Source organism: Choloepus didactylus, chromosome 9, assembly GCF_015220235.1.
Source record: "Choloepus didactylus isolate mChoDid1 chromosome 9, mChoDid1.pri, whole genome shotgun sequence".
In the NCBI taxonomy this organism is placed as follows: domain Eukaryota; kingdom Metazoa; phylum Chordata; class Mammalia; order Pilosa; family Megalonychidae; genus Choloepus; species Choloepus didactylus.
In genome coordinates this window covers 54185991-54212750 of record NC_051315.1, presented here as the reverse complement: position 1 = coordinate 54212750, position 26760 = coordinate 54185991, and the positions used below count along the sequence as shown (strand labels likewise).

The 26760-nt window shown below is 33.9% G+C and overlaps 2 protein-coding genes across 7 annotated transcripts in view; both read right to left on the bottom strand.

Annotated features, from left to right (window-relative positions):
• The window catches only part of LOC119544096 (sodium channel protein type 2 subunit alpha), a 169308-nt gene that overhangs the window by 30929 nt on the left and 111619 nt on the right, over positions 1 to 26760 (bottom strand). For all 6 annotated transcript variants that reach the window (XM_037849225.1, XM_037849228.1, XM_037849226.1 and 3 more), the window contains 4 exons: positions 15788 to 15961; positions 13496 to 13852; positions 11602 to 12081; positions 1108 to 1228 (listed from right to left, as the gene is read on the bottom strand). In XM_037849225.1, coding sequence (XP_037705153.1) covers positions 1108 to 1228; positions 11602 to 12081; positions 13496 to 13852; positions 15788 to 15961 — 1132 coding nt within the window. The remainder of the gene's footprint in view (positions 1 to 1107; positions 1229 to 11601; positions 12082 to 13495; positions 13853 to 15787; positions 15962 to 26760) is intronic.
• On the bottom strand, positions 21209 to 21862 carry LOC119544484 (60S ribosomal protein L19-like). The gene has a single exon (XM_037849976.1). The coding sequence runs from the start codon at positions 21860 to 21862 to the stop codon at positions 21209 to 21211; it is 654 nt and encodes a 217-aa protein (XP_037705904.1).

Here is a 26760-nt window from a genome sequence, read left to right as displayed (position 1 = left end):
TAAATAGACCCTAATTAAAAATTATTCAACAAGAAAGTAATTTCTGGGATTTTAAAGAAACATTTCCATACCTATAATAGTGATTCATATAAGGAGTGAACATAATTTCATACCCTGTGGCATTGCACTAAATTTTTATGCCTCTTCGTATCATCAGTAGCCCTCCTACACTGAATCTGGAATGGCCAGGTGACTTTGCTTTGTTGAGTAGGACAGGTGCTAACTTGACATAGGTGGAGGCTTGACAAGTCCTTAGAGTTTAGGCTTCCTCTCTTGCTCCTCTGACTGTACCATGAGAACAAGCCTGGACCAGCATGTTGGAGACAAGCATTGAGCGGAGCTGCACTAGCCCAGTTGTCCCATCTGAGGCCTCGGACATGCAATAGAGCTCAGCTAAGATCAGCAAAACCACCTAGCTGGGCATGAATTTGTGAGCAAACATCTGTTTTTAAATATACTTAGAGGTTTGAGGTGGTTTGACACGCAACATGAATGTTACAATATATCAATCCCTCAAATAATATAATTTTATTTTCAGAAAATCTTTTGAGAGCACTCCAATAACATGTTTTGTCATATTTTACAACTCATAATATATTTTGTAATTTCACTATTATCCGCATTCAGAGCTAATCAAAAGTACTTAACCTTTACAGATACAGGTAACTGTTGCTCAATGACAGTTTTAAATGTACATTTATCAATTAATACACATTATGACTTAACAAAATGGTAAATGATAGATTACTCCCATGACCCTTTTTCCCTAAAGCTAAAGAGAAATATGTATGATTTGGTTTTCTTTCCTGCTAGGTATTGTAGAAGGCCATGGAAAAATTAGATAGCATTTCTTAGAGTTACAGGGTCCTCAAAAATAAGAAATTCTAATTTCTTAAACTAAACTACCTCTTTAAAAGTTACCTTCGTTTTGATATAAAAAAGCAAATAAAAAGCAAACAGTTGTTCAACAGATACAGGTAAGAGAGAAAGAAAAAGCAAGAGAAGAGGGGAAAGAGAGAGAGAAGAGAGTGAAGCAGACAAATGAGAGGAGAGGAGAGGCCCAGAGAAGGGAGCAGGGAGGCAAATAGAAGCCTCCTGACCACTCACCTTCTGTAAAACAGGCTTCAGGTTCAAGGGATTCTTCAGGTTCCACCTCAGGTTGTTCTCCCTCAGCGGGAGCTCCTATATCAACCGTGCTGCCTTCAGATGAACTAGTTGCATTTAGCTTCTGAAAATCAATCCCACAGAAAAGCAATTACAATATTTTCCTTATTCCAAAGTCTAAAAATTCATAAGGCATGCCCCCAAGTCCTCTGTATGCATTTCCTTGATCTGTAAGTTAAGAATAACTTAAACATAATGGTAATCTGCTTTGGTAGAGGTGGGGGGTCACAAGATTAGATACAGCACCACAGTATTTTTGTTTTCTTTAAAAAACGGTGTCAAATTATTTTTAAGCCCATGTATAATGATTCTGAAATAAAATCCTGCAGAAAGTTTACATAAGCTTTCAGGATCACACAGACCTTTGTGATCTTGTTTTTATAAATTAGTTTGTGAATGATATAGTTTGTTTTATTCTAAAATTGTGACCCAACCAACAAAAGCTGCACAAGTGTATTTTCATGTCAAATGCAGAAAAGATTTGATCAAATGCACATAAACAGCAACAATCTAAATTTATCCACTTTTCATTGACATGAAAACATACTACTGGTTGTTATTAAATATCTTCTATAGTTTTCTAATTCTGGAAAGAGCAGCACATTGTTAGCTTTATAGCAAGAGCTGATATTTTGCATTCTCTTTGGCCAATGCACTCCTTTGATTTCATTGTGCATTTGGAAACTACTTGTTACTCTGGCACTCTTACCTGCCCTGTTGGCACAGGTAGAAATGAATCTTTGGTTGTTGTTTTGCTTTCCTTTAGGTTAAATCAAGTATCACCAAAAATAAAAATATAATAGAAAGAAATTGCTTTGAATCTTGAAATGCAACAAACTTTAGACAGACCAGGTTATTCTTGGGGTAAGAATAAATGAAGGGATCCCAGTCTTTAACCTTGTCTTAAAATCCTGCAGGAATGATGCAGGGCCAGGTGTGAGTGCCACATGGAATCAGAGTAGTTTGGGCCACAGCATTCTCAGACCTGGTACAATGTTATTACCACTGATGCATAACATTAGGAAATGGCTAGAGCTATTTTATAAAGAGGATGAGGTAAGCACATGATTAAAATGCACATCGAAGTATGCTGAACTATAAAATGGATGCTATAGTCACTACTAGAAACATTCTACTCATGTTTAGGTTAAAGATTAGATGAATTTTCACCCAGGAAGATGATCTATTTTGTGGAAATGATTTTCTTCATATAAAATGTTTACTTGGCATAGTGGTGCAGATGTAGTAAAAATATTTATATATAATATTTATGAGACCAAAAATGCTTTTGCCTTGCGTAATTTAACAACACGGTGATGGAAGTATCAATATTAGATACTTCTGCCTTCTTTGAATCAGTTTCAGGATTATTTTTTAATTTGTCCAAAATAGTTAAATCAAAGATTATATAATATTATAAGGTGCTTGAAGGTTGTTGATTTCTTTTTCTACACATCAGTTATATTACAATCCTAGACAGATAATCAAAATATTGTCATCAAAATTTGAATATATTTTGTTCTAAGATGAACTATCAAAGTAAGAAGAGTTATTACAAATATTCTAATTTTTGATATTTTCTAATTTCTGATCCTTTGTCTTTGGGTTAGTCTTTCTTAGATAAGTAAAGCTGTATTCATATGCATCCAATTGACTAACAAATGACTAACGGTTCCTATCTTTCCATTCATCTAATTCAAATGATGCTGTTACATACTGAAAATACTGATCTTGTCATTTGCAGAATGTTGAAAAATGACATAAGTAATCAGAAAAAGTGAAGCTTAGTCACATCTGATGAACTATAGACAGCCCACAAGAAGAAACGGAAAACAGAACTTTAGGAAAAAGGATCACACTGCAAACACAGCTTGCGGGAAACTGAGGGTGAGTCCAAGGGACAAATGTGGATCCAGACTCAGGGTGCTCTGCACACTCAGGCTGGCACTAGAGAAGGACTGTTTCATTGCCTAGATCAGTGCTGAGTACGCTGGAGGTACTCAGTACATATTGTTTAAAAATATGAATGAGTGAATATATGACTTCACGACAGAATGGTCAGCCCTTGACAATGATTGGGAGAAGTCACCAGACAGAGTCTCACCAGAGACTCCTGGTTCAAAATGATCAGAAGGTCCTAGATGATCCCTGTAACTTCAATTATTACTCTTTCTGCCAAGTAGTTGGGTTGCTAAGACTTTGAATGAATTTGAGAAGACCTGCATCTCCATGACCATTTCCTTTTTCACTGTCTATCTTTTGCAAAAATTCAGCTTCTTCTCTTTCATAAAGCACCTCCCTTCCTCCCCCCAAAATCCAAACTTCTAATTTCCCCACCCCATCTCCACCCCACAATATGTGCCTCAGGCTATTCATTATTCTTATTGTGGTTTATAATATAAATTCTGACCTTTGATAACATATGGGTTTGTATGGTCAAATTGTTTCAGATATATTAATTCTGGTCTCCTTAATGTGCTTGTAAACTCTTTGGAGGCAGAAACCATGAATTCTAGGCTCTATGGATAATACAACAAACATAGTTCAATACTAAGAGCAGAATCTAAATCCCCAACATGTTTTCATGTAACATTAAATATTGAATGAATGAATGAATGAATGAATGAATGAATAGGCAAATAGTCTGTTTCTAATGGATTATTCAAATGTAACAAGTCACCAAATGGTTTGTCCTAAGGTTAAAATTAGAGTTTGTCATACTTGGCTAAAAATAAGAAAGAATCATCTAGGTGTTTTAAAAAAAATTCTGATTATAAAAGGCATTCCTGTATTTTCTCTTATTTAAACCATAATAAAAACACGAGAATGAGCAATTGTTGCCTTTTATTTAGTACAGTGTCTTAGTACTAACATAGAATTAATAGATACCTTTATCTTGGAGCTAAATTATTTATCCATTTAAAGGTCATGTTATTACTTTTTCAAAAGTGCAATATAAACATTTTTTGTGTATCTAGAAGATGTATCTTACTAGACTTAATTTTTTGAAGCAAAGATCAGATATTCCTAGCATCTATCACCAATGTTTGTGTTAAATAAATGAAAAGATGGCCAATGCATGAATTCTTTAATTTCACCATTCACTACTTCTAATACCTCCTATTTGCTACTTAGTTTACATTCAAGGGAATACAAATAATATTCTCTTTTAAGAGCAAAGTAACACAAATCCTTCAAATTTCTTGGTACTATAAGCAATGTCCAACAACTCTAAAAATCAAGAGTGTATTGCTTCAAAAACCAGGCTCCTAATTATTTGGATCTGAGATAAGACTATGAAGCAAACTGTATTTTAACTCTGGAGGCAGGGCAACTACTACTGAGTAATTTTGACAGTGTTTTCCCTTCTTCCATTCTATCTATATGATTCTACAGGCCCAGTGGAAATGGGACCTCTTTAAGGAGAAGCATCCTTCTTCATTCTTTCCCAAGAAGTGGAAAGCACAGGATCTACCTATTTTCAAGATATTACTTGAATATTATACTTCAGAGACTTGGTTTATAAATAAAGATGTTAAGCTGCACATTAAACCTCAAACATCTACCAATACAGAGTCTACTTTAGCGAAGGAAAGGTGGGTTTAAACATCTTGTTGAAAAGTCAGTGAGTCAGTAGCTAGAATCAGGGTCTTCTGTACCACATTCTACTTGGCATGATTCAGAAGTGAAGCCAACCTTTACCATTTTTAAAACATTTAATAGAGTGGTTATATAATTAAACATTGTGGGTTCAAGATAGTGCTTGTGATATTGTTTATCTCCATGTTTCATGATCCTGAGCTTCAGTATTAGTTCAAATTCTATTAATAATCTTTATAAACATTAATGTAGGGTAGGGCTAAATACACATTGTGATATTTCATGAATAAAAAAAGTTTAATTTTAGCAATAATCCTGAGACTTAAGCAAGAAATTCTGATTTATAAAACATTTCCTGATAACATCAATTTGACTTTCTTAAAATAACATAAGAAGCAAATAACACAGCATTATAAGATAATGATAATTAAAAATGTTAAAATGTGTGAAGGCCCATAAAATATCAAATGAATAAAATTAACAACATAAACATCTTCAGCTTTAGATACGGTCATAATTAAAATCAATCCCAACTTTAGGGCAAATTCACCAATTAGAACTGCCAAATATACATCATTATATGGAACTATTCAAACTAATGCACTTAAAGAAGAATTTTCAAATAAAAGTTACTTGTAAGGGCTCCAATCTGGGATTCATTCACTGCAAAATGCCACATGAGTAAAAGACCAAAATATTAACTAATCAGAAATAGAACAGTTGGACAAGTTCTATACTTCTCTTAGTAAAATTTGGATGTTTAGGTTCCTTTTATTACATGTACTTATTTTCTAGGAAACAAGCAGACTGAGTAATATTGTTAGAGCAGCCCTTGCCAAGTTAATCTTTAACAAAATATGGATGTGTTCCAATGTCAGGATCAAACAGGAATGGCCAATTTTTATTTGCTATGAATTGGCAATCATTTACCTTCAGGTAGAAATATTAGTTGAACAATTCTTTTTGGTGGAAACCTAATATTACAGAGCTTTTCCCATTGAAAATCTGCTGGTATTCTTCTGAAGTGCTGGATAATTATTAATTATAGTCCATAAGTTAAGCAGGCAGAATCATATTTTGCCTAAAAATCTAATAAATAAACATCAAGGCATACAATATTTCATTTTGGATTTTTAAACACTATATTTGCAACCTTAACTTTCTACACCATTGATAAATTATATTAAACAACAATTTTCAAAAATAATAGCCCTTCTTTCAGAAAGTAAATGTTTCTAAAAATAAATAACTGCAACAAAAAAAGGGAGAGAAAAATAATTTCCAATTACATGTTTCCATACTTTTTACAGGCACACTTGTTTCCCATTATTAAGTTAAGATACATTTTTAAGAAAATGTAATTTGTAAAGATTGCATATCATTTGGGATAAAAGAGGAATAGACTAACCTGATTTGATAAAACAAAGTGGGATAAAAAAGGGATAACTTCAAAATAAACTAAAACAAATATTCCATGTCTAACTATTTTAGTCTCTAAGACCACTTGTTCCACATGGATCCTATTACTAATCTGTACTTAAGAAGCACTAGGTAATTTTACATGAAAAATTCTAACAATGGAAACAATGGAAGTGATGTTCTTGCTTGCTTTGGAATAGGCTTTAAGACCAAAAGTGACACATTAATACTAGAATGGAACTGTTGGTGTTACCTTCTTAATAAGGAAGATGACAAAATCAAAAGTACCATTGTCATTATAATACATCAACCAGAAAATCATTTTAGTCTTTATAATGAATGAATTATAAAATTTTCTAAACCATAAATCACAGGGATCTTAAATCTCTTTCTGTGGTTATTGAAAGGAAACTTTGTCATACCAGCCTACTCCTCAGCAGATTACCAGTGCCCCAAAGGCACGTTTGAACCATTTTGTTCCTCCATTAGGATATTTAGAGCCCTTTTCTTCGTTAATCACTATCTCAGTGGAAAACCTTCCTATGAGAACCACACATTATCCTGGATAAAATCATAGACGGTGGGATGGTTAATCTCATGTGACAACTTGGCTGGGTTATAGCGTCCAGTTGTTTGGTCAAGTCAGCACTGAGATGATTGTTACCAGGAGGGTATTTTGTAGATGGATCTAACTCAGTCAGCTGATTGCATCTATGGCAGATTATACCCACAATCAACAAAAGAGCCTTCAGGAATGAGAGGATTATCCTCATCCAATCAGTTGAAGGTTTTAAAAGGAGAACTAAGGCTTTCAACAGTCAGAAAGAATAATTTCTATCTTTACTTTAGGCAGCAAGTTTCTCTGGGGTAATTCACTGTCACTTTCATCAAGTTTCCAACTTGTGGCCTGTCTTACCGAATTAAGACTTGCCAATCCCCAGAGAATTCCTATAATAAATGTCAATATATATACCCTGTTGGTTCTGGTTCTCTGGAGAACCCTGACACAGATGGGTTTTTATTGAACCCATACCACATTGCTTACCCAAACTGTCCCTACACATCTTTGTCTGCCTCATTCCCTTGTATTGCAACTCAGTATCCTCTTTCAGGGAGAGGGCAATGTTCCCTGAGGCAGATCAGACTGGTAATCAGGGAAATTGGAAACTAGTAATGTGAGGGTTGGAGACTAAGAAAATAAATTTAAACAGATTCCTGCTTCATTTGTGCTCCATCACACTTACTCCAGTTAAATATCCTAGATACACTGTTAGATAATATGCCTGATTGGTACTTCCATTCATAAACCTTTCTATGCTGCAACTTATAAGATGGAATGTTCAGAGAATAAAGTAAACTTGCCTCATTCCAAGATGATGGAGGAAAAAGCCACTATCCTAAGGAACCAAAATCTCATGCTTTTCTGAAAAATTAATACACATGAGGGAAAAATAATTCTCTCTAGTCCCTTTGTAAATGTGTATATATATTTATGTGTGAGCAATTATATATCTTCGATTCCATTTTATATGAAAATTTTCCCCCCAACATATAAAACATTATGTCTCATGAATTGGGAACTTCAGTGATTGAATATTTTGTTCCAATGTATAAAATTATGCTCCAGGAATGGCATGACATTGCTCCTTCCAAAGAGCCAAATATGCTTATATGGAGGGTTCTTTTATATTTTTTATAACAGATGGAGAAGAAACTGCATTAAATAGCAAAGCATTAATTAACATTTCTTAAAAGAATAATTACTTTGGATTGAGTAATTTGGTTAACATATTTATGCACAAAACCGTGATTTCAACATTAAGACAAGAATGGTCTACCAAATGGAAGCACATGGAACTGTGCTCCTTTCATTGGTGTACTCACATAATAAGGGAGACCCCTTAATTTTAAAACAATAAACGAGCAACTGTTCACAATGATTCTCTTCCTATATAGGAGTCTGCAATGTATGGTGTATTTAAATAACTTTCTTCATGAGAAAGTTTCCCAGCAGGTCTGGATGAAATGAAATAGAGGAAAGAAAAAAAACACACAGGGCAGAGGGGTTCATATGATCTATTGTTAGAATGAACCTGCCATCTATAAGCCTGTCTTTCACTAATTTTTTTTTGATGTACAGAAGACATTTATTTCTTTTTCTTTCAGTCTTAGGAATTTTGGGGGTAAATATCAACAGAGTCTGTAAGGGAATCATATTCTAAATGCAAAATACTTTTGATTGATTGCTAAATAAAGCTATGCTGTTTTCCCTAAAATGAAGCAGATAAAAATTGTGCCTATCCTGCCAGCAGCCCAAATATAAACATTCCAATTCATTTGCATTATCAGATTAAAACATCCTTTAGGGAAGTTTGTATATAAATAAGGGATTGCTTTAATTTGCAGATTACCCTTCAGAAAACTTAATATGACACGAAACAAAAAAAAATTACAACCACATTCCATTCATTGGGGCCATATTAAAAAAAAACAAAAAGAAAAGGCAGGAGAGAGAAAGCTTTTCTCCAAGTGTTTTTCCAAAAAGCACCTATATTTCTCCTCTAGGTCCTTAACATGTTAAAACTGTGTAATACTAAATGGAAATTAAATAATTTATAAAGGCATGCACTTTCTTTCCATTGAATATAACTTCTATAAAAACCTATGTGAGAAAATTAGCAGCTAAACAAGTTTAAAAAATGTTAGGGTTGTCAGACTTTCCTGACCATGCTTTATATGACTCAGCATAAAAGCAGCTGCACGTTTCTATTTTACTGCCAATGGATGGGCAAGGGACGTAGCTGAGTAACATGCAGGGCAGTCAAAATTTATTTAGAAATGGATTATATTTATATTTGCATAACTTGCTTGGGTAACCTGGGCAAAAGTAGTGGCACGAGCCTCTGGCTGGTTAAAAAACACCAGAGCTGCATTCTTGATGGCTCCAGCTGGATTTTACTCCTGTGAGAAGTAAAATGGTAAGCAGTGAAGGACACCGTATTGCACTACCAAATTTCACTCTGAAAAACAATTATTCAAGCATGCCTTAAACATTATTAAAAACTCTAAAAAAAAGTCACTCAAAATAAAAAGTATGAAAGGAATTACGTTAAATATAGTAAAAAGTAACATAGTAAGAGTCAACGTATATAAGATAATGGCATGTATTTAAATTATATACTCTGAGGAATCTACAGAAAGTATCAAAGAATCACACAATTTTGGCAAAGACACAGACAAGAATTGAGTTCGAACACCTAAACAGCCTCTGGGTCCATTCAGTTAACTGCCCTATAAAAAAGCGTTTAGGGATTCCAAAAGTGAAAAAGTGTCTAATTTTTTTCTCTTAATTTAAAGAAATTATTTAGAAAGGAGTAGCAACAAGTCTCCCATCATTTCTAACCTCTCTACATGTGATATTTTAACAGCACTATCTCATTTGACCAGTTGAGAAAATGATCAGCCAAAGTGACTGGAAGAGTAAATGTTTTTGGATGGGAATGTTTGAAATTCTTGGATAATTGTCTCAATTATCTTTTGTTTTCTAATTAGAGCTACCACATAAAATAATCAAAGACTAAAACCTAGCCATATTCTTACTTAGGCCTTAACATTTCTGAAAATTAAAAAGACTGGCTATCTAGTTAACTACTTTTCAAAAGATACTCAAAAAGTGACTGATGGTTCTGACATTTTATTTTTCATAATTCACCCTTAGTTTGTATGACACTCTAAAACTAAACATATAAAAAATGAATATTGACTTTCTTCACTATAAGGGAAAATATACAATATTAGGGATAATATCAAAATAATCAGAGGGGAATATACATTTAAATTCTAATGACTCAATTCTATTTTCTAAAGGCTGACTTCAGCTTCTAGTAATATATAATACTAGAAACTAGGCCCCACCATCTCAGCACAGCCCAACCAGCTATGTCCATACAAAATTTTATTAACCCAATCTTGAGATAGTCCATTTAAAAATAATAGTCTAGTTAGCAAAAGTTTTTCAAATAATTTCAGTAGTTCTTTGTCCCTGGCTATAAGGTTTTATTACTTTCTCCTTGAATCACATCAGTTATTTTTTGAAACTAGTAGCGATGGCCCTATTATTTATATTAATTTATATTATTATCTATATTTAAAGTTTCACTGACTATCAGGCTTAGCCTCTACTTCTACTTAGTCAAAACTGAATTAGCAATACTTCCTACCTTATAAATCAGAAAGAATGGAAAATAGCATATTCTTTTCTAATTTTATGGAATAAATATAGGAATACCGGCTGAAATATGTAAAATTTTCTTTTTAGAAATATATTTTTCCTCATAATTTCATCAAATGGTTCCTAATCATGTTATTGTGACTTTGTCATGCTACTTAAGTTTTATCTTTCACTACCCCAAACTCACCAAATCATCTACCTTCTTTTTTTTAAGAATGAAACAGAAATAGGGACCTTTATCTTCCCTAACAATCAATTCAAGTGGTGGGAAAGGGTGAATTTCTGTTTTTGATTGTTATTTTTGTTAGTTTATGGAAACTTTAGTCACTGGGACTCCTGTCTTCATTTATGTACAGTTAAAAAACTAAACGTGAAGTTTTAAGTTCCTTCTTTTGCATACCTCCAACTCTGCACTTACTAATCTATAAATGAACTGAAAGCATACTCACTCTTATACTTATTCATACTCCTCTTGTTAAATCAAAGAATAATTTAAATTACCAAGCTTCATACTGTAGTTGGTAAATTCAGAACTTTACATACTACAATGTACTAAGTTTTTTTAGTTTGTTTGTTTTAACAGTGTACACACGGCTCAGTAGGGGTGAAAATATTTTTCAGGGTGATTCCTCATCAATACTTTCTTTTCCTTGAAAACATTATTTACTTCAGAAAATATGAAACTGTATGTAAATACCAAGCCAAGATCCCAATCAGATTTTCTGTGAATAAATATGCCTCTGTAAACTAAGATCAGCTTTAATGAATTATTTCATAAGAGCCAAGAAAGTAACAAGCTGAGAAGCAGAACTACCCTCCCATCAAATAATTTTTTAGTGTATACAGAAAACACCATTGTGGAGAATTATAAGGAAGAAAGTAGATAAACTGAGGCATTTTTACAAATCGAAAATTATTTTTAAATACTTTTAAAAAGTTCATATTAATCTGTACATTAGTATTATTGAGTTAAAAAGGATGAATTTTTGAAAAAATGAATCAGCACATTACTTCTATATTTATATTTTAATCTATCATATCTATCACCAATTTTGCCATAGAAAATGTGTCAACAGATATTTCCTATTTCCTTACAGAAAGAAAACATACAATTTTTAAATTGTCTGATAGTTTTTAAGTAACAGAAACACACAATACAAAATATCTTCTCATTTAAAAATTCCTACCTCTTTGCTTTCCTCCATATCTGACTCACTGCTGAATTCTTCAGTATTTAAATTTTCAAAGTCAGATTCTCCCACAGCAATTGGCACGGTCACAGTGAGGCTGGGATTGTTTATAAATGACATGTAATCACTTTCATCCACAACATATTTTTCTACACTGCTGCCTATGCCACTGGTAGTTCCATTTCCATCTTTAAGATAATTGAGATCTTTGCCTATTTCTACAGTGGTGTGGTTGGAAATACAGCTGTCTTTTTTGTTATTTAGATCTTCAAGAGGTTTAATTTCATCTAAAGCTTTCTGTTTTCTAACAAAGGCTTTCTCAATAAATTCACGTATTTTTCTTTTAACATAATCAATTCCTTTTTGCATCCTTCCCACAGCAATCTGGAGATTGTTCATTTCATTATCATCGTCAGTGGCAGCAAGATTGTCAGAACTAAATGAACTCAAGAGCAAAGCCAGGAAGAGATTTAGAACCTAAAATGCAATAGAAAAATATGTGATCAAAACATTCTGTTGTTTCAATTGCTCTTGAATATAAATTTTCTAAAATTCTTCTTACACATTTTTTTTTTGCTAATAGTTATTTCCTCTAGTTCATGATAAAGTAGCCTAAAAAAGGTAAATGAAATAAAAAAAAATCTGGCCAGTATCAAGTAATATTAGCACCATTTCCTTTTTAGTCATTACAAAATTACTGAAGGTCATCGTTATACAAAACTTCTATATTAAACTCAGAGCTAAAAGAAAAATCTCAGTTATCTAGCTTGGTACAATGAAAAAGAAAAAAAATTGCTGTTTGAGATGCTAAGTATTTTGACAATGTAACATAGATTTTCTGGAACACTGATAATTTATTGTAATTTTATTCCTAAAACCAAAGATGATTTCAAATGTTTAAATAGTATTTGATTTTTATGTCTTTATATCAACTTTTGCACCTAGATAACTTATGGATTAGAAAAAAATATATTTATTGCTAGATCAAAAGACCCAATTTTTGGTTCAGAAAGTTGTGGTCACCATGTTTATACAAGGGTTGAAGATACAATAAATACTTATTATACTGTGATCATGATGTTAATACAGAGTTAAAAAATTGCAAAGTGGAAATATTGTCACAAATAAAACCATTTATTAATCTGCAAATTGAGTCTCCAAAAATAAGTTCTATTGGTTTTACAGAGTTAAAAGATGAGTGACTCTAAATCCGCTCTGGGCACTCAAAAAAGTGGTAATTTTCTAAGCAATCAGGCATTTCTATGTGAAAAAGACTGAGGCATATAATTTTTTTTAGGATTTAATTGACAATGTCCATGATTCCTTGATTATTCAAGCATGCAGAACAAAAGAAGGATATAACAGTGAGGGGGGGACTCCTAACAGTGGTGCTGGGTAGAGTTCATTTTACATGGGTAAAAATGAATGTTTTGAGTCAATGTTATTTGTAGTTTCTAGGCACTAAATATCCCATGTACTTTTAACAGTGACATATAGACTGAGATGATGACTAATTTACTTTCTTTAAAAAACTTCAATTTGTACGATACCCACATTTGGATTCAAGTGATCCTATAGTTAATACTTACAAATAAAGTGAGTGACTGTTTACATGCTTTAATACAGGAACTGAAAGATAAAAGCCAGAAGTGTCTCTCTCCATGGAATAGTAAGAGATTTAGTGAGGAAGACTTAAGTTTAAAAGGTATTTTAAGGATTTACACGGATTTCAATAGTTTAAACTATACCTAGGCTCCTGCAATCATGAATAACCTAGACCTGAAAATGGCTTTGATACAAAACAATCATATAAAACATTTCTCAGTTGAACATACTTTTTTATGATTATATGATCTTTTATAGAAAGTGAGGAAAATGTTTTTCTACATACCACCAAGTTTCCAATCACCATGACCATCATGAAGACAGTAAGGCACATGGTTTGGCCAGCAACCTCCATACAGTCCCACATGGTCTCTATCCACTCTCCACACAGCACACGGAACACAATCAGGAAGGAGTGGAAGAAGTCGTGCATGTGCCAGCGGGGGAGTTCACAATCATTGGATATTTTGCAGACACATTCTTTGTAGCTCTTTCCAAAGAGCTGCATGCCGACCACGGCAAAAATGAAGACAATGATTGCCAACACCAAGGTGAGGTTACCTAGAGCCCCCACAGAATTTCCAATGATCTTTATCAGCATATTCAGAGTTGGCCAAGACTTTGCCAACTTGAAAACTCGAAGCTGGAAAAGAAAGCATGAAGGCTGTTACTAGCTTGCCTTCTGAAGACTCTAATTTTATTTACAGAGAAATTCTACAGTGTTAACTGTCTCAATTGTAGGGTGATGGATTATTTGTGTGCTGAATTGTTACTCAGCAAATGTAGCAGTTATTTGATACCATTGGATATTTATTTTTAATTCTGAAATGGGCTACATTGTAAATAAGATAATTATATCACACAGTCTTATATTGACACTTTAATAATAAGATATGCCAAATTTTATAGAATCCCATCATTTATGTTTTTGTAAGAAACTAAGATATCTAAGATTAAATAGTTGTTAATTAGCAGAGACTCTGTTTCAGAGAAGTAGAGTCTCATTATTCGAAAACCCAATATGGATTTATCTTTCAGCTCACTTGAGATATCACGCTGAAGTCCACAAATGCACAACGTATTAAAACTCAAGTTATGTAAGGTCAAGCAAAAACCAACTACTTTCTTCAAATCTTTAGATATTTTTATCTTACTATAGCTTTAGTTTGCTGCAACATTAGGCTGTTTTTAAAGCAGATTTATTATACCCAAAGAAGAAATACTTAGACTTAAGTAGGAAACTGCATTTTGTCAATCTTTATGACTTTGGTGACTTAACTCATTATATAGTGTGGAAATAACTCTTGGTCACTGTGTTTGACACATTGGTTGTATTTGCTCATAGAAGTCTCTAAAGTACCATTTACAGTTAACAGCAGCAATATTTTATCTGATGTTTCAATGCATGTCAGGCCTAGAGTAGTACATTATTAAATGGCACTGAAGCAACCCAAAGGAATGAACATGAGCACCAAAGTGTTTAGTTTATTCCTAGAAAATAATTTATGCAAAAGAGCTTAACACACTAAGTAAGACACTAATTTTGCTTCCTATTTCCCCAAACTGCATCACATTATCTTGAAGGTTTACTAAATATTTTAGAAAGAATTTTCCCATATTATTTAATATATAATCATTTATAATTTTTGTTTTATTTTTTGCATCCTCTGACTGCAAATTAGATTCATAGCCATTCTTGAGGACCAGAGCTCTAAGGGTCACAACACAACTTTGGACTGAAAGTGGTAACAAAAATTCTAAACAGATTTCACAGCAAAGTTTTGAGACTAATCACCATTAAGCTAAGTCACCAACAGGAACTTGCCTTTGATAACTATTTACAATCTCTGTTATTTATAAATAAGTCACAAAAAGTTGAAGCCAACTCAAAGTAACAGCACCAAAAACATATTAAAACTTTAAATGGAAATGTATCAAATGATATTTTGCTCAATTTTAAAAGATCCATTGACTTATGAAGTATAAAGAATAAATGAAAGACTCTTCAAAACTAACAAAACATAATACAGGCCAATCTTGTTGGAGAGTGGATATGCTGACTTGCTGCTCTGGTTGAAGGAGCAGAAGTGTGGGAAACTCCGTCTGCTTATCCAGTCTTTTTTTTAACCACTGTCTCCAATCTCAAATCTTGGTTTCAATGAATGCAAGGTGAGCAATTATCAACTTCATAATTCTTGTGCCCCTGACAGAAAGGAGCGCCCATCTTAGGCCTCCACCAAGCCTAACCCATGGTAAAGCAAACATCAGGTAACTGAGAGTTGACTATGGCGTCTGATAGTGATGGTGGATTTATCTGTAATTCCCTCTCTCTTTCTCACCCTTAGCCCTGCCATTCAATTACTAATAAGAGAACTTTTGATTCATTTGAATAAACTTTACCTATCCATTCATGTTATGATAAAGAAGATGTTACCACCCGGTTGAGAGGCAATCTGATTTGTTTTAGAAATACATTTGAATAATATTATAATTGTCGGAAATCTTGTAATTACTGCTAACTAAAATTGAAGACATAATTAATTATAAAAAAATGAATGGATACTCCTAGTTAATTTACCAGCCGGAATGATCGGAGAACTGACAATCCTTCCACATTTGCCAAACCAAGTTCCATTAAACTAAGGCTCACAATGAAACCATCAAAAATATTCCAGCCTTCTTGGAAGTAATAATATGGATCCATGGCAATTATCTTCAGAAACATTTCTGCTGTGAATATTCCAGTGAATACCTAAATGAGAAATGTAGTTTATTAAATGCATCAGTATTCTTGAAAACATAAGCATTTGTCAAGAAATTAATTTATTCCCAACAAGTGTTAAAACTTGGCTTGGGTCCAGTGAATTGGCACCTTTAAATGCTTTGGATTCAGATCAATATTTAATTGTTTACAATATTTAAGGTTTATCATATGATAAAAGTACATGGATTAAGACAATAAAATTAATATTCTCATTTTCATTTGGAAAGTTCTTCGGACTCATCATGGACAGCTTCTTGGATCTGCCCTGACATCTCTATCCCTCAAAAAGCTCACCAAATGATCACCTAGTAATGCAGGCTTCAGCCACCAAGTAGAATGCATTGATTTCCTGCCCATGACCCTGCAGACAAAGCTGGTACTAAGAAGCTTCAAGTGGGTCATGGTAAACACCAGCCCTAGAGAAAGGAAGTATGCTTTAAAAAAAAAAAAAAAAAAAAAAAAAAATTCCTTTTGCTGGCCAAAGAGAAGCAGCATTCTTCATTTCCATCCTGTACAACTCTTTCAAACTTTGTCTCTCCTCCACATAATTTTAAACTTTTTTTTCCTTTTACTATATTTTCAGTATTTCTGCTTCTTGGAGATAACGGAAGTCAACAGACCTGCACGTTCTTAGTTTCCCCCTATCAAACTACTTACATCCATACCCATACTTTTATTTTGCTTCTTGTTAAAATAAAAGAGGTGTTTCTGTCCTTGTTTTAAGCTTATCTCCCAAACTCTGTTCTATGTCTCCTTTGGACTTCTCAAGGAAGTAACATTTCAACTTCTTCCTGCTACTGCCTGCTTTCTGTTGGGATTTTACAGGAAGCAACAGATACTCAGTCCTTCTCCATCTTAAAAACACCACCAACACATCAGAGAAACCTGAGCATTCTACCTCCACTTCAACTACCACCTTTCTACCTTCTCCTTATAGCCAAACTTCTTTAAAAGATTGTGTACCTTTCTATATTCATTAGCTCCATTTCCTCAACTTACTCTTCAACTCACCAACCAACCCAAATTGATTTAAACAACATTCAGTATCACCAATGACATCCACATTCCTAAATCCAATAGAAATTTTTGTCCTGATCCTGCTTACCATTTTAGAAGTCTTGGCATTGTTTTTTTTTTTTTTCCTTTATTCAATTTTACTGAGATACATTCACGTACCATACAGTCATCCAAAGTGTACAATCAACTGTTCACAGTACCATCATATAGTTGTGCATTCATCACCCCAATCTATTTTTTGAACAATTTCCTTGTATCAGAAAACGTAAAAATAAGAAAAAATAAAAGTAAAAAAGAACACCCAAATCATTCCCCACATCCTATTTTCATTCAGTTTTTTGTCCCCATTTTTCTATTCATCTATCCATACACTGGATAAAGGGAGTACGATCCACAAAGCTTTCACAATCACACCATCATCCCTTGTAAACTACATTGCTATACAATCATCTTCAAGAGTCAAGTCTACTCGGTTACAGTTTGACAGTTTCAGGTATTTACTTCTAGCTATTCCAATTGACAATGTTTTTTATTCCTTGTTCCTCCAAACACTTTCTCTCCTTGGCTTCTGTGACCCACATCTCCCAGGATGTTTCTCGGCTGCTTTTCTTCCTCTAACAAATCAGCCAATATTGGATTTCTTCAGAGTTCTGTTCATTCTGGGCCCTTTTACTCTAACTTTCCTTTTACAATAAGTCTGTATTTTGAAATGTATGTCTTCATTCCAGCAAATCTCCTGAGCTCCATAACTTTGTGCACAATTGCTGCCTATTTAATATCTCTATTTGAATGACTGCTGTGCTTTTTGATGTCTCCTTTATTCATGGTTTGGGGTTCAGCCAAGGATTTGAGAGTCTGTACACAGAATTTGGTTTATACACAGAACTTAAGACTCTTCCCATCCTCCATGGTATACTCCTTTTGGAGATATTCAATTTCAAACATTTTTCAAATTCAATTTCTAAGCATTTTGGCAGCCATAAGCTTCATTTTCTCACACCTTAAACCAAAGGACTATGGATTTATGCTAGTTCAAGATGTTTGCATTACTTAGGCATGGGAATGTTTTCCAGGGAACAACCATTATCAAAATACGGATCTCACCCAGTGTGGTGGGTTCCTTCTTTCAATTCTTTCAAGGGTCAAATCCCTGGTAGTTTCTGCCTGCACACACACACACACACACACACACACACACACACACACACACACACATATATGTAGAAATACACACATGCACACACATACTGACAAAGACACATAATTGTTGGGATACTGCCATAATTAGAAACTGAATCCTTCAGAAAGTATTCTTTTAAAAGTAAATATCTTATTTTGTCATTTCCCTTTGAAAATCCTCCTTAGGATAAAATCCAAAACTATTAATTGGCTGTGTAAAAGCTGCTTGCAAGTGGATTCAGGGTGAATCCCAAGCCATGTGATGGGAAAATGAGTTTCCTTTTCTTTACATGCCAGTACCATCTCTCAGATCGGTGATGATAAAAATAATAGCTACCATTTATTTACTGTTTACCTTGTGCCCTGTATTGTGTTTTACATTTTATCTCATTTAATTCTCACAAGTTATTCTTGTGAGTTTTATTGCATTGTATTGCATCATATTCAGGAAACTCAGGCTAAGAAGGGTAAGTAATATTCTTAAGATAACAGAGTCAGTAAAGGATATGGAATGGGCCTCAAACCAGTCTAACTCAAAGTCCATGCTAAATATACCACTGCTCAACTGAGTCCCCATCTATAGGTAAAGCCCCTTCCAAAATTTCCCAGGTGGTATAATATAAGCAGACATAGAACCATAACTCATTGGTTTAGCTCTAACCCAGTCTTTTCTTGGTTCTTTTCATTCTTTATTATTATTATTATTATTATTGTTGCTGTTCTTTTATTTTTCCCATCTGTTTTTTCCTTTTTAAAAATCTTCATTGCTTTCCCTTTCATTTTTTTTTTAATGTCTCTCTGACTTGTGACCCTGATTTCTGTAACTAAAATCTGTTTCTGTTCTTCAGGTACTGTATTCCTGCCATATACCACAGCCTCCACAGATTCTATGCTTGTCTTTCTTTAATTGGGTTCCCTGAAGTTGCCTTCACATACTGCAACTCTGATACACATGCCTAAGCACTGGACTAATTAGTTCTCTCCTAATCAAGTGTCCTATCCTGATCCACGCAACTGAAATCATTTTAAATTTTCTGCTATTGTTACTACTGTGTTCCATTAGTTTAGATTGGAACTTCTTGTTTTCTCCTTCATGACATTGATTTTTCTCTTACATTTTCCATTTCTTTATTGCTTTATGCTTTAATGCATCTTTGTAACACATTCTGAGTACTTTTTTTCCAGCTCTATTTCCAATTCACTTATCCTCTCTTCACTGGCGCCTAATCCGTCAATTTACTTTTTAAACCCTCAAAGTAAGATTTAGTTCTTTTTTTCCTTTTTTTCCTTAAACATTTTATTTTGATCTAATTTCAAACTTACAGGACAGTTGCAAAAATAATAAAAAGTCCATACAGAGAACTCCAACATATGCCTCCCACCAGATACTAGATCCACCAAATTTAACATTTTGCTACATCCACTTAGCAGTCCATCCATCTATCCATCTGTCTCCCTGTGTGTTTATCAATTAGGCATAGATGTTATGGGTTTATTTCTATACTGAATTATATTCCATGCTGTATATCCAGTACCACATTGTTTTTATTACTGTAGCTTTGTAATCAGTTTTGAAATCAAGAAATATGAGTTCTCCAACTTTGTTCTTCTTTCGAAGATAGTTTTAGCTATTTACAGTCACTTGCTTTGCCAAATGAATTTGATGATCAGCTTTTCAATTTCATGAAGAGGACACGTTGGAATTTTGATGGGGACTGCATTAAATCTGCAAATTGCTTGGGTAGTATTGGCATCCTAATGATATTAAGTCTTCTGAACCATGAGCACAGAATATCTTTCCTTTGTTTAGGTCATATTTAATTTATTTCAGTAATGATTTACAGTTTTCTGTGTGCAAGTTCATTACATCATTGGTTGAATTTATTCCTAGATATGTTATTTGTTAAGTTGCTATTGTAAATGGAATTGTTTTCTTGATTTCATTTTTGGATTGTTCATTCTTGGTGTATAGAAAAATCACTGATCTTGGTGTATTGATCTTTTACCCTGCCAATTTGCTGAATTCATTCTTGGCTCTAGTAGCTTTTTTTGTGGTTTCTTTGGGATTATCTATATATAGGATTGTGCCATCTGTGAATAGGGATAGTTTTACTTTTTCCTTTCCAATTTGGATGGCTTTTTTTTCTTTCTCTTGACTAATCACTCAGGCTAGCACTTCCAGTACAATGTTGAACAGCACTGGTCATAATGGACATTGTTGTCTTGTTCCTGTTCTTAAGAGGAAAGCGTTCATTCTTTCACCATTGAATACGATGTTCACTGTGGGTTTTTCATATATACCCTTTTATCATGTTGAAGAAGTTTTCTTCTATTTATAGTTTCCTCAGGCTTTTTAATCAAGAAAGGTGCTGGATTTTGTCAAATGCCTTTTCTGTGTCAACTGAGATGCTCATGTGAGTCTTTTTAATGCATTTTTTATTGTGAACTTTAACATATATACATAACAGTGATTAAGTTTGAAAGTACAATGTAACAAGTAGTTAGCAAATTTCAAAGAATGTCATGGATCACAGTTCCACAACTTCAGCTATTTCCATCATTGTAAAATATAACATACATACAGAAAGGTGTTAATTTTCGATATACAGCTCGACAAGCAGTTACATAAGTAATTTCAAAAATTATTATGGGTTAGAGTTTCACAGTTTTAGTTCTTTCCTTATTATGCAATATAAGGTATATACAGAAAGGTGAAGACTTTCAAAGCACAATTCAATGAGTAACTATAAAGCAAATTTCAAAGGATATTATAGGTTACAGTTCCACCATGTCACTTACCTCCTTCCAGCCATTCCAACACCCCAGCATCTAAATATATATATATATTTATGTAAGGTTTCAGTATTCATAGACCTTTGTTAAATCTTATCTTTGTTGCTACACCTTCCTCAAACTTAATCTCTTTCTCCATCTTCAGTGGTGTCTAGGCAGTAAGCATCATAACTTGTTCATATTGAAAGAGGGTGTCAACAGTATGGGGAAGGGGCTGCATCTGATCTTTTGTTTTTTGTTTTTTTTTTAGAGGCTTGATTTAGTGAATGATTGAGTTATATAATTGCCAAGGCCACTATGTACAGTTGAGAAGGGGAGCTTTATTTCTTGGTCTCTTCCTCCTTTGATAATCTTCTCCTTCTTGGCCAGGAGCCGCTCCTTACGGTGCTTGTGAGCCTCCTTGGTCTTGGATCTGTGGGCATCAGCTTGGTGAGCCAAGAGCTTCTTGCGGGCCTCGTCTGCCTTCAGCTTGTGGATGTGTTCCATGAGCATCTGCTTGTTTTGGAACACATTCCCTTTCATCTTCAGGTACAGGCTGTGATACATGTGGTGGTCAATGTTCTTGGATTCACGGTACCTTCTGAGGAGCCGCTGCAGAATTCTCATCCTCCTCATCCAAGTTATCTTCTCAGGCATTTGAGCATTGGCAGTACCCTTTCGCCTACCTACACCCATAAGCCTGCCCTTCCGGCGGGCCAAGATGTTTTTCCGGCATCGAGCCCGGGAATGAACAGTCATCGGCTTGTGGAAGATCAGCCCATCCTTGATCAGCTTCCAAATCTGCTGATGTGAGTTGGCATTGGTGATTTCATTGGTCTCACTGGGGTCCAAACAAACCTTCTTCTTGCCACAGCAGAGGACACTGGAGGTGAGCCTCTTCTGAAGCCTGAGCATACTCATGGCTGTGTGATCACTGTTCTTAAAGAGGCTGTTGCCTCTGGGTTTTAGGACCTGTCTGGCATAGCAACACTCTGGTGGATTTGAGTGTCTAAGAGATAAAACTTAGTGAGTGAATCTTTTACAGAATCTCAGGTAGGGACTTAGGTACTTGGGGACTACTTTGGGTAAGGACCTGGCATACTGTGGCCATTTTGGAATGTCTACCTGGATCTTGCATAAGAGAAGCCTCCAGGATAGCCTCTCAACTCTATTTGGGATCTCTCAGCCTATATGACCTCAGCTTGTTGCCATTCTTTTTTCCCCCTTTTGGTCAAGTAGGCATTTTCAATCCCTCACTACTGGGCCAAATTCATTCCTGGGAGTCATGTCCCACATCACCAGGGAGATTGATTCCCTTGGGTTTCATGACCCTCATGGTGGGGAGGTTAATGAATTTATTTGCTGAGTTAGGCTTAAAGAGAGAAAGGCCACATCTGAGCAACAAAAGAGGTTCCCTGGAGGTGCTTCTTAGGCATAAATATAAGAGGGTTCAGTCTCCCATTTACAACCCTAAGTTTCACAAGAGCACGCCTCAAGTCAAGTAGTGGGTTCCTAAGTTCACTTAATATATATTCTATCCCAAGATAAATGGTCAGTTTCTTACATTACCTTCACTTAGTTGTATAAACACCATCACTCTCAACTTTAAACAATTATCATAACATAATACATCCCAGAGCTCTTATCAGCTGCTAAATATTCATCCCTAGTATTAGTGTAGTGTTGGTCAGATATTCCTATTAATTAATATGCAATGGGTAGTTTTTCCATATACCACTCTGTTGTTAACCCTATTTAGTTCTTTTTTAAAAACGGTATGGTCTTTTTCATAGATTCTTTGTCTTATATAGTTTATTATTGTATATCTTTAATAATTTCAAAATAATTATTTAAAATCTGTTTCTAATAATCCTATTTTTTTTTAATTCTTGGGAGATTTCATTCCATTGTTGTTATTTCTGATGACTCTCTTATGGGGAATTGTTTTGTAATTTTGTATGGTGAACTCATGTCTGGATAGATGTTTATCTGTGGGAAGGCTGAGTAGCTTGGGCCAACCCTTGGGTGTTTTTTGAGAGAGGACATAACATCAGCTTTGGCAAGGTTCACCAGAAATATAAACAGTTTGGGATCATGTTTTATGTTAATTCAATGAATAGGTTCCCAAACCAAATAGATGATGCATATCAAATTCCGATTCTGGAAAGGCAGGCCTATGGAAATGAAGTTCCTGGGAGAAATATTTTTATTTCACCCACAGTCTAGGCTGAGACAGATGAGTATTTTTTTATTTCCCTACATCAGTGGGAAGTAACTATTACTCTACTTTTATATTTATGGTGCTGCCATTTGAGGGTTCCAAATCACCCCCACAGAGGCACAAGGACCTCTTCTTAATCCCACATGGCCGTTAAAACCCAAACCTATTTGTTCTTGAGACTTCTAAACCCTCTTATGAGCATTAAATTCACCTACCTCCTTATCTCTTTGCTTTTTTTCTTTCTTTCCTCTGTTTTTGGGCCCCTAGAATTTTCCCCACTTTCTAGCAAACACAGTTATATATTATTAAGGCATGTTATATGTTATCCAACATTTCTAATTGCTCCACATGGGAGGTATCATATTACTAAAAACAAATTTCTGCTATTGCTATATCTTATCTATATTACCACTTAACAAATAATCTCTCCAACGATGTTGGGCTAATGATGCTCTACAATACCCTTCTTTATTTCACATTTTATACAACTAAGATTTTCTACAGATGAGATCAGGTTAATGCAAATATCAAGAACATTGTTGAAAAGTTAAAAAGTCAACAAAGAAAAACCTGTGCTGACTGTGTAAAAAAAGTGAAAGAGAAATTATGTAATTTTCCTTTGATTGTATGGGAAGAAGAGACTATCATTTGACTATTCAGTAATTACCTTTGTGATAAATATTTAATGAATAACATATAAAGAAAAATTACACATAGCATAAGCATAAAGTTCAATGGATTATCCTAAAGGGAACACATGCATATATTCACCACTTAATTTTACAGCACCTAGGAAACTCCTCAAGGTTCTTTCCACTCATTACCAAATTTTTGTTCCCAAAGGTAGCTATTCTTCTTACTTAAAACACCATACATTAGCTTTGCATGTTCTTAATCTTCTTAGAAATAGAATTACACAATGTATACTCTTTTGTGTCTGATTTCATCCATTCAGTGCTATGACTGTGATATTACCCATGTTGTGAAAGCAGTTTATTTCTTAAAATTACTGCTATATGGTATTCCATTGTATAAATATAAAATAATGCATGTATCTATTCAATTAGAGGTGGACACTTGAGTAGTTTCCAGTGTTTACCTTTTACAGATAATGCTGATAAGAACATTCTTCTACATTTCCTTTTAACAATACATGTATTCACTTTTTGGGGTAGATATAATAACAGAATTGGTGGGTCATAAAGTATGTGTATGCTCAACTTAAAAAAATGCTGTAGGTATTCAAAGTGGCTATACCAATTTATACCAGCAGTACATGAAAGTTCCATTTGATGCCAGTCCTCACTCGGCTGTCAGGCTTTTTCACTTTAGTCGTTTTGGTGGGTGTGTAGTGGTATCTCACCAGAGTTTTTATTTGCATTGAACTGGTGTTAAGCACCTTTTCATATGCTTATTTGCCATTTGGATATTTTCTCTGGCAAAATGCTAGTTCAAGACTTACTCACTTATCTATTTTTTTTTTTTTAATTTTGTAGGAGTTCTTCATAAATACTGGGTAGGATTTCTTTCTTTCTTTCTTTCTTTCTTTTTTGTAGTTCCATGGTTTTTTTTTAATTTTATTTTATTCTGTTATATATATACAATCTAACATTTCTCCTTTTAATCACATTCAGATATAAATTTTAGTGCTGTTAATTACATTCACAATGTAGTACTACCATCACCACCATACATTTCCAAAACATTTCCATCATTCCATATAGGTACCCTGTACATTTTAAGCCTTGACTTCCCATTCCCTACCCCCACTCCATCCCCTGGTAACCTATATTCTAGATTCTGACTCAATGAGTTTGCTTATTTCTTATCAGTATGATCATACAATATTTGTCCTATTGTGCCTGGCTTATTTCACTTAACATGATGTCTTCAAGGTTCGCCAATTTTGTCACATGTATCAGGACTTCATTCCTTGCTACAGCTGAATAATATTTCATTGTACACGTATACCACATTTTATTTATCCATTCATTGGTCGATGGATACTTGAATTGCTTGCACATTTTGGCAAGGGTGAATAAAGTCTCTCTGAGCTTCAGTGTGCAAATATTTGTTTGGGTCCCTGCTTTCAATTCTTTTGGGCATATACCTCGTGGTGGGATTGCTGGGTCATAAAGTAGTTCCATACTTACTTTTGGAGGAACTGCCAAAATGTCTTCCACAGTGGCTGCATCATTTTACATTCTGCCACCAGCAGTGAATGAATGCTTCTATTTTTCTGAATCCTCTCCAACATTTGTTATTTTCTGTTTTCTTTTTTAATAGCCGTCATTGTAATAGGCATGAAATGGTATCTCATTGTGGTTTTGATTTGCATTTCCCTGATGGCTAATGATGTTGAGAATCTTTTCATGTGTTTTCTGGCCATTTGTATATCTTCTTTGGAGAGATGTCTATTCAGGTATTTTGCCCATTTTTAAATTTGGATGCTTGTCTTTTTATTGTTAAGTTGATGGATTTCTTTATATATTCTGGATATCAAACAGAATTTCTTTTTTAAAAAAATCACATGTGTTTCAAATAGCTCATCCCACTTTGGAATTTGCTTTTCATTTTCTTAATTATGTATTGTGAAGAACAGAAATTCCTAATACTAAAAAATCTGATTTATTATTTTTTTCTTTTATGGTTAGTACTCTTTGTGACATTTTAAACATTCTTTGCCTATCCTAAGGGTCCTGAATCATCTTGGAAGTATTTTCTAAAAATTATCAATTCATGGAAACCATTTCTCCCCATTTCTGCTTCTCTCAATCACTTCCCAACCACTTTGCTGAACAGGCATATATACTGTACACTGCATACACTGACACAGGTATATATTATGAATGTCTCTGAATGAATTCTTTTAAATCATAACTAAGCCTATAATATGACAAGAACTTTCAAAAATACAAGATATCCAATCAAAATTCTATTAGGAATTGTATATAACTCAACAAATTGATTGTGAAGTTTATCTGCAGCAGTAAATGTAAAAGAATTAGCAAACTTACATTTTTAAAATAATGAGTTGGAATTAGAATGACCAGAAACAAAAAAATAACACAAAGCTGCAGTAATTGAGAAAATAAAATTATCTAATACCTACCTCTTTCCATACACAAATTATATGGACTGATTATGATAAATATTTTGCAATAAATAAAAGGATTATTTACCAGACTATATAAAGAATTCCTGCATTTCAAAAATTTTATAAGGGCAAATGACACACTTTTTTTTAAAAGTATATAAAAGAGATGACTAGGCAATTCATAGAAGAAACACAAAAACCGTCAAAAAGACATAGTAGTAACTACGGAAATGCACATAAATAGTAATTAGAGAAACATTCTCTTGACAATAAGATTTGATTACTTATATAAAATGAAATATCACCTCCTGCCTACGATATGCTTGATGAGGTGCTACTATCTGAATCACATTTGATTGGAGTAATTTGTTACTATCCATCAAAAACCATGCTTACACATTTTGGCTTATTAATTTCATTGTAAGGAATGTATTGAACAAAAATTTGCTTATGTGCATAAATATGTATGTTAAATGATATTTATCAAACCATTATTTAAAT

Bases quoted from the DNA above. Each gene is read 5' to 3' on its own strand.
- LOC119544484 (XM_037849976.1), bottom strand. From the start codon at position 21,862: ATGAGTATGCTCAGGCTTCAGAAGAGGCTCACCTCCAGTGTCCTCTGC.